At 44.0% G+C, this 9,248-nt stretch overlaps 1 protein-coding gene across 1 annotated transcript; it reads left to right on the top strand.

Moving 5' to 3' along the window:
- Window positions 1-5,258: 5,258 nt before the first annotated feature.
- LOC134870492 (zinc finger BED domain-containing protein 4-like) lies at window positions 5,259-8,402 on the top strand. The gene is made up of 5 exons (XM_063892675.1): window positions 5,259-5,362; window positions 5,798-5,909; window positions 6,063-6,130; window positions 6,210-7,365; window positions 7,448-8,402. The coding sequence occupies exons 1-5, from the start codon at window positions 5,294-5,296 to the stop codon at window positions 7,768-7,770; spliced, it is 1,728 nt and encodes a 575-aa protein (XP_063748745.1). The 5' UTR covers window positions 5,259-5,293; the 3' UTR covers window positions 7,771-8,402.
- The last annotated feature ends 846 nt before the right edge of the window (window positions 8,403-9,248 follow it).

Raw genomic sequence — 9,248 nt, 5'->3', positions numbered from 1 at the left:
GGCTGCTGTCTAGTTTTGATAGACACATCATCAGGAGGGCAGAACATGATTCATTCTTCCATACAGCTTTCCCTTCTCTGTTTGCTTCACCGTAAAACCGACAATTTAAAACAACTCAAATCATTTTTTGAAACTGATAACATCGCCATTTTTTGAGTAGCATTACTTAATAGTTTAAAGTTAAAGTATAACTGATTGAGTGAGTACTATTTACTAGTCATTTAAAGCGACACAAATGTTAAAAGAAATATTACTTGTTAAGGTATTTTCACTAAGTATTTTTGTTAACAAAGTACAAGTAAATCAAGTATATTTAGCTTTAATATTTGTATTATCTTTTAAATAAACATGTTGCTGTATAAACCCAACTATGAATTAAAAACATTTGACTTTAGTACTCAAAACTGAAATTGAGTCAAATAAATATTATTAAGTAACTCTAACTCAAAAATGCCAAGGCACTGTTTTATTAAGTTACCATAAACTATTACCCATACAACAAACAGTATATCATTGTCTGCTATTAAGTTCACATTGACTAAATACCTTTAAAACAGTGCAGGGCCTTGAGAATTATTTTTTACTCATGGTAAATCTAATTGGAAACATGTTGATACCACGATGGCTTGGTGACATCTATCATTGATCTGGAAAAGGATGTGTTGAATTGGATAATAGTGAGTTGCAGTCACAACATTCTTTTTTGTTCCCTTTCAAATCCAGCCTTTCAGAAAAACAGAGTGCCAGTTGACTGTTGTGTCCCGCACAGCGAGGCTCCTCTTACATAATTTAGAAGGCGTTTTGGCGTCTGTGTTTTCAGCAGCTCTGTCAACTCCTTCAAAGTCTGGTCCTGAAGGAGTAAAAGCTGTGGGCACTCAGAGACAGGTGAAAACTGTCATTTGAAATATGTTTGTAACCACAGGCTCCTCTAAACCATAATGTCTCAGGAGCAGGGGCGAGTGCATGCTCCCCCGACCCCCCCATGATAACATATTCATGATAATGTGGGTACTGAAACATCACAACAAATGAGACCTGAAACCACACAAAAATAGAAGCAAAAACAACTCAAATCAGCATTAGATGAAGAAGCGCAGCTGTTTCATAGATCTTGTACTTCCTCACATGAACCTGTAAATGATCCTTGTGGTAACTGTGTATGTGTGAGGAATGGCATTTGCACAGTTTTGTTCATAAACACAAGATCTTTGATGCTCTTGACAGTGTTCCATGTTTTCTTTACGTTTACTTGTGGTCTGCGGTGGGTCTTACCAAGGGGAAGTGTTATCTGTTTACCCCTCATCTGCTATATCCACTTCCAACCAAGAAACACTTTCTATGGCAGGATTTCTGTCAATCAAAATCAAAAACTCCAAAAGAAATACTGTTTATGAATAAAAACAATGTTCTCTATCAGTGTGGTGAATGGCCAAATGAAGATGTACATTTAGCAGACAGTTCATCGTCTAGATTTCTTTTGAGAAGTGGGGGAATTTCCTCCTGAGACATCCGCAGTGCAAGTTACAATTAACATGTTACTTCAATATGCATATGAAACGTAAAATGATTCAAACCCTCATAGTATAAGGTAAAGGTAAATTGACTGTTAGGCTTTATTGATTAAATAAAGAAAAACGTGGTTGCACTCTTCCTAGGTGAACCACATGAAGTTTTATAACGACATGTTGCAGTCGCTGTTTATAGAACCACACACATGCACGCACGCACAAACACTTTCAAGGTGAAGGTGGGTTCCTTTTCTCTTCCCTTATGTGAACAGACAGGTAATTTAACAGATCATTAGTTTTATTCTCTTTTTTTAACCCTTAAGTTCATTTTCTTTGTCTTTTATTATCAGAAATAGACATTTTACATTGTATCACAAATACATACATTTGTACAACACAAAACAAAGACACACATTCAAATCACAACAGTTTTGAAACCGTTAAACCAGGGAAAAACAGAGAAAACATAAAACAAAAATAAATATAGTATACTACAATATACAAAAACAACATTTCAGGCATATAGTTTAGCCAATAAACAAACGAAACAAATAACACTCAAATAAATCAACAAAGCAATATCGGGGGAAAAATGGTCTTGTTTCCACACAGGAATGGTCTGTGTTATTGTCCATTTTCATTTTCAAATTAATCCATATGACTCCCTCATTGTCCAGTTCAACAAAGGGGCTGCCATTAATAAAGTTCTTGCAAAATTTTAATTTTTTTATGTGCAGGTACACCGGGTTTATATCCCTTTTTAGTGTCCTTTTTCAGATTGTCCCACACACAAGACATTTCACTCTTGTAATGGGCACTGTTCCTCCTTATCCTGACCGCATGCCTGGCGTGGCTCAGAACATAGTTCAGCAAGCCAACATTGCAATCATCCATCTTCTCAGTCACAACAACTGCTTTAACTCCGTTTCTCTTACAACTCATGAAGAACATTATGCTTTAAGGCGAGACACGGCAGGCAAACACATTGTTTTCATGCACTGCTCAATTGAGATTTTGTGCTATTTTGATTCCATAACATGTTTCCTTTTAATCTTTTGGAAGGAATACGTACACAATACACATTTAGGTGTTTATTTTACTATAGTTTGTCTATTTGCGTCTTTAGATTTCTCCTAATTTCACCTGAAGTTAGTATTCTAACGCAACATATAGAGAACCATTCCGAGACATATAGAGAACCTTTCCGAGAACCAGCACCTTATCGTGGTGGAGAGGTTTGTGTGCCCCGATGAACCTGGGGGCTGTGTTGTCTGGAACCTTGTGTTCCTGGTAGGGTCTCCCACTGCAAATTGGTCTCAGGTAAGGGGCCAGACTAAGATTGGTTCAAAAGACCTCATGACAAACATACATGAAAGCGAGGATACCCGGCCCGGAGGAAGCACGGGGTCCCCTTCTGGAGCCAGGCCCAGAAGGAGGACTCGTTGGCAAGCGTCTGGTGTCCGGGCTTGCCACGGAGCCCGGCCGGGCACTACCCGAAAAAGCAACGTGGGCAACACCTCCGCTTCCCCGTCCCGTGGGCCCACCACCTACGGGAAACAGCGATGGGGTCGGGTGCGCTGCCAGAAGGGTGGCAGTGAAAGCAGAGGGTCTCGACGGACCAGACTCAGGCGACAGAAGCTGGCTTTGGGGACGTGGAACGTCACCTCTCTGGGGGGGAAGGAGCCGGAGCTTGTGCAGGAGGTGGAGCGTTACCAGTTGGATCTGGTGGGGCTCACCTCTACACACAGCGTCGGCTCTGGAACCTTACTTCTTGATAGGGGTTGGACTCTATTCTTCAAGATTCAAGATTCAAGAAGCTTTATTTATCCCGAGGGAAATTGAGGTGCAACAGTTCAATACAAAGAAGGAAGGAGAAATATACACTCAATATAACTAAACCACTAAATATACACTAAATATACATCAATATTACTAAATATAAACTGAAATAACTAAGTATAATCTAAGTATAACTAAATATAAACTAAATGTATCAACAATAAGAGCAGCTTTGCAAATATGAAATAGTGAAATAGTTAGAGTAACTACGTAGGTATATACAATATACAACAATACGTACAGTGCAAATGGCAGTACAGTAATAAGATAACTAATAAAACTAAGCTGAATACTAAATAAAGTGACATGTGAAAGTGAAAGTAAAGTGAAATGACAACATTGCGATGAAATAAAGTGTCACTGAGTCTCCAATGTTCCTCTAACGACCTGAGGTGGATGAGTTAAACAGTCTGATGGCCACAGGAAGAAAGGACTTCCTGTGGCGTTCTGTCTTACACCGGGGTGGAATGAGTCTATTGCTGAAGGTGCTTCTGTATGAGGTCAGCACCTGGTGGAGAGGGTGAGCGTTGTTGTCCATGATACTACGCAGCTTGCGCAGCATCCCCGTCTCAGACACCACCAGCAAAGAGTCCAGCTGGACCCCCAGGACGGAGCCAGCCTTCCTGACGATCCTGCTGATCTTGTTGGCGTCTGCTGCCCTCAGCCTGCTGCCCCAGCACGCAACACCAAAGAAGATGGCACTGGCTACCACCGACTGGTAGAACATCTTCAGCATGGTGTTACAGACGTTGAAGGACCGGAGCCTCCGCAGGAAGTAGAGTCGGCTCTGGCCCTTCTTGTAAACAGCCTCAGTGTTCTTGGCCCAGTCCAGTTTATTGTCCACTTCTCCGGAGTTGCCCAAGGTGTGAGGCGCCGAGCGGTTGTGGGGATATTCAAAAGCCCCCGGTTGAGTGCCGCTTTGTTGGAGTTTACCCCAGTGGACGAGAGGGTCGCCTCCCTACGCCTGCGGGTCATGGGGGGGAAAACTCTGACTGTTGTGTGTGCTTATGCACCAAACAGCAGTTCAGAGTATTTGGCCTTCTTGGAGACCCTGAAAAGAGTCCTGTATGGGGCTCCTGAAGGGGACTCCTTAGTCTTGCTGGGAGACTTCAACGCACACGTGGGCAATGATGGAGACACTTGGAGGGGCGTGATTGGGAGGAACGGCCCCCCTGATCTGAACTGGAGTGGTGGTTTGTTACTGGACTTCTGTGCTAGTCATGGATTGGCCATAACAAACACCATGTTCGAACATAAAGATGCTCATAAGTGTACATGGTACCAGAGCACCCTAGGCAGAAGGTCCATGATCGATTTTGTTATCGTATCATCGGACCTGAGGCCGCATGTTTTGGACATTCGGGTGAAGAGAGGGGCGGAGTTGTCAACTGATCACCATCTGGTGGTGAGTTGGGTCGAGTGGCAGGGGAAGCCTCTGGACAGACCTGGTAAGCCCAAACGTGTAGTGCGGGTGAACTGGGAATGTCTGGAGGAGTCCCATGTCCAGGAGGCCTTCAACTCGCACCTCCGGCGGGTAGTGTTGTTACCTCCGACTCTCCTGCTTCGAAGCTTGTATCAAAAAATGAACCAGCGCAAGGCAAAGCAATGTATCGGTGCTTGATTCGTTTGCTGCTGATCACGTGACCAATGACGTCCGAAGCTTCGTTTCAACGCACACTCACGTGACTGCTTCAATTCGATTCAAAGGTGCGCGAAACGGCGCGCGAGTTGTGGGGTTTGAAGTAGTCGAGAATCAGACAGTCAGTAGTAGTACAGCGAGTTGCGAGTAGTAGTAGTAGTAGTAGCAAAGTAGTCGAGAGCAGTGTTGCGAGTCAGAACAGTCAGTATAACTAGTAGTAGTAGTAGCAAAGTAGTCGAGAGCAGTGTTGCGAGTCAGAACAGTAAGTATAGCGAGTATAGTAGCAAAGAGAAAATAGTTAATTGCAATGGAACCTGTTGCAAAGAGAGGCCGCTCCGAGATGTGGGAGCACTTTAATTTGATTTCTCCTAACAAGGTTGGCAATAGGGCAGGCAAAACCTATATAATTTTATAGCGTAATTATGGATGTTTTTGGAAGTAGGCTAAGCTTTGGCAAAGCAGCTCCCCACAATGTTTTAATTGTGTTATGGTTAACTGATCATGCAACACATCTGCCCGTGTCATGTCATGTCATGGATGAACTTACTGGCTAACCACCCACGAAATCTAGCATTCTTTGCATATATCTAATAATGAAATGTTGTCCCAGGTGTATGGTTCACTTTATTCTACTATAGAATAAACTTGTGTCATCAAAATTATCCTGTGTGCCATGTGTAATTGTAGTGAATGTGTGCATTGGATAGGTCATAATGGCGATTTGGCTTGTATCATAGCCTATTGGCAATGGTTAGTGAAGTTGTTACACATGCGTATAAGTATATATATGTTTTTTTAATTCTGTTTTCAGGTCCAATGTTTGGTTTGCCATCAACAGCTGGCCTATAATAATAACACCTCATCCATGCTGAGGCATTTCCGTGCTAAGCATGAGGCTGGCCAAGCTGCAGCGAGCATCCGGGGTGAGTACCATTGCTCTAATTCAGTAGTTCCCTCCTACATGTAATCGTCATGTTAATATATGTTTATGCATTTATTTCATGGCAGCATTTATTCATTAAAAGTACTCGCAGTGGTATTATGTTATGTAGCCATGACCTTTTGTTGTGTTGCAGGCGATAGAAAGGCCAAGATTGATGAGGCACTGGTGAACATGATTGTCCAGGATTCCCAGCCTTTCAAGGTATAAGGATATGTATTTTCCACATACATAGAGATATTTTTTTCTGTAAAACACATATTAAATATCTTCTACTGTTTAGGTTGTGGATGATCAAGGTTTCAGAGCCTTGGTTTCCCTTTTGGACCCTACGTATGTCCTTCCATCAAGGCAGACCTTGAAGTCCATGATGGAGGCAAGGTATCGTGAGGAGAAGCAGAAGGCCAAAGACAAGGTTCAGAAGGCTACTGCTGTGGCCTTGACCTCGGATATGTGGACATCCATCCACATGGATTCCTACCTGGCCTTCACTTGCCATTTTGTGGATGAGGAAGACAAGTTGGCGACTGTTTTGCTGGCAGTTGCTAAGTTTGGGGAGCGCCACACTGCATCCAACATTGCAACTGTGAAAGGGTCAATTCTGGAAGAGTGGGAAATACCCAAAGCAAAGGTCATGTGCCTTACTACAGATGGTGCCTCAAATATGCACCTCTGTAGTAGCATCATGGAGGTAAGGCACAGCCACTGCATTGCTCATGCCTTGAATTTGGTGGTGAAGAAGGCCCTCAAACTAACCCCAGGTCTGGAGGAGGTGCGCACTAAGGCAAGAGATATTGCCACTTACTTCAGGACCAGCACTGTAGCCAGAGAGCGGCTTCTCTGCCTTCAAAACCAAATGGGTGGTCCAACAAATAAACTCATTCAAGAGGTGGACACAAGATGGAACAGCACCTTAGACATGCTCCAAAGACTGTACGAGCAGAGAGAGCCAGTGGGTGCAGCCTTGGCCTCTCTTCAGACAGATGTGGCACCATTGACCTCCAATCAATACCACAGCATAAGTCAGTGCATTTCTCTTTTGGCCCCTCTCAAAGAAGCCACAGTTGAGCTTTCTGCCGAGAAACATGTGTCAGGTTCGAAAATAATTCCGCTGGTGAAGATGCTGCGGCACATTATTGCAACAAAACAAAGGCAGCTTACAGATGAAATGGCCAGAGATTTGGCTAAACATTTGTTAACCCTAACGTCTGAAAAGCTTGGGAATTATGAGGTTGCAGGACAGCATGCTCTGGCCACTCTCCTGGATCCTCGTTTTAAAACCATGGGGTTTTGCAACACCACACACCAGCAAAATGGTGTTAAAAAACTTATGGCAGAATGTGCCACTGTTATAAGGCAAAAAACACCTGATCCGGCACCCTCCGATGATCCTACCCCATCAACTTCACATGATGCACCTTCAACCTCTGATTCATCAGGTATGGATGCAGTTTCAATGTTGTAGTGTTTATGTATAATATACAGTATATTGATTGCATTCCTGTACCATTACCGTTTCAGGCCTGTGGGAGCTGTTGGATGCACAAGTTTTGGAGAAGAGGAAGGTCAAAAGTGCTACAGCCAATGCCTCTGTAGAGACGAACCGGTACCTTGCAGAGCCCAACATTCCACGAAATGAAGACCCACTTGAGTATTGGGTCAAGCACAAGCATGTGTACCCCCATCTTTTTGTGTTGGCACGGAATCTTTTGTGCATTCCGGCCTCATCTGTGCCATGTGAACGCGTTTTTTCCAAGGCTGGGGAAATAGTTTCCAAGAAGAGAAACCGACTAAACCCCAGTACTGTGGAGAAAATTGTGTTTCTTAATAAAAATCGATTTTAATTTCATGTCCCATCCCACCCAACCCCTGTTCACAAGCACCTCCATGTTCTTGCCCTTCCATGTGTAACCTGTCCACAAGCACTTTCACTGCACCTCCATGTTCTTGCCCTTCCATGTGTAACCTGTCCACAAGCACTTCCCTGCCACACTGATCTCTCCTCTGTAAAACCCTTGCCACATTCAAGAAATAGTTCAAATAAGTCAGTATGACTGCCATAAACTGCACAGGCATTAGGAAGCACTTGCAATTATTTTCAATCTCACATTTGTGTAAAACGAAGATCTATCTTCTGCTAGTATGATCACTCACACATGCACAAAGCTGCAAACAAAGGTACAGAAAGACACCCAGACACAATTGTGAAATACACAAACATGGACACAATTCATACGAGAAAAGCAGTAGTTTTATTCAAATAGGAATCCACATATTGATGACATGATTTATTGGTTCAAGTTTTCATAGTCATGTTCAGCCCACAGAGAGGGAGGCAAAATATAGGGTGTTTGAAACATACTGCACTACACGTTTTCAACAGCAGAGGTCAACCTAGAGTTTTAGATGCATTGAATGAATGAACCTTTTTCCAATACAATTGGATGGAAAGCTTCACTGGTTCATAAAGCTTCACTTTGCCATCACTACCGGCGGGGTTTTTCAGGCATCCCTGTGGAGGCTGGGGACATTGAACCAGAGTGGGCGGTGTTCAAAGCCTCTATTGCTGAAGCTGCGGCAGGTAGCTGTCGTCTCAAGGTCTAAGATGCCTCAAGGGGCGGTAACCCTCGAACCTCTTGGTGGACACCGGTGGTCAGGGAAGCCGTCCGACTGAAGAAGAAGGCCTTCCGGGATATGTTATCCCTGGGTACTCCTGACGCAGTTGCAAGTTATTGACAGGCCTGAAGGGGAAGCAGCCGTGGCCGAGGCAAAGCAGCTGGTGTGGGAGAAGCCATGGAGAAGGACTTTCAGTCGGCACCAAAGTTGTTCTGGAAAACCGTCCGACACCTCAGGAGGGGGAAGCAGGGAACCATCCAAGCTGTGTACAGTAAGGATGGGACGCTGTTGACCTCAACTGATAGTGTGTTAGGGCGGTGGAAGGAGCACTTTGAGGAACTCCTGAACCCGACAACTCCGCCCTCTATGTTAAAGGCGGAGCTGGAGTATGAAGGTGGATCAATTCCAATCTCACGGGGGGAAGTCACTGAGGTACGTAAACAGCTCCACAGTGGCAAAGCCCCGGGGTGGATGAGATCTGCCCAGAAATTCTGAAGGCTCTGGGTGTTGACGGGACTGTCATGGTTGACACGTCTCATCAACATTGCGTGAAATGAAACAGTACCGAAGGAGTGGCAGACCGGGGTGGTGGTTCCCCTTTTTAAAAAGAGGGATCAGAGGGTGTGTACCAATTACAGAGGCATCACATTACTCAGCCTCCCCAGGAAAGTTTACTCTAAGGTGCTGGAAAGGAGGGTCCTCCCTA

Source organism: Eleginops maclovinus, chromosome 10 (assembly GCF_036324505.1).
Source record: "Eleginops maclovinus isolate JMC-PN-2008 ecotype Puerto Natales chromosome 10, JC_Emac_rtc_rv5, whole genome shotgun sequence".
Taxonomy (NCBI): domain Eukaryota; kingdom Metazoa; phylum Chordata; class Actinopteri; order Perciformes; family Eleginopidae; genus Eleginops; species Eleginops maclovinus.
This window is presented reverse-complemented; position numbering and strand designations above follow the sequence as displayed.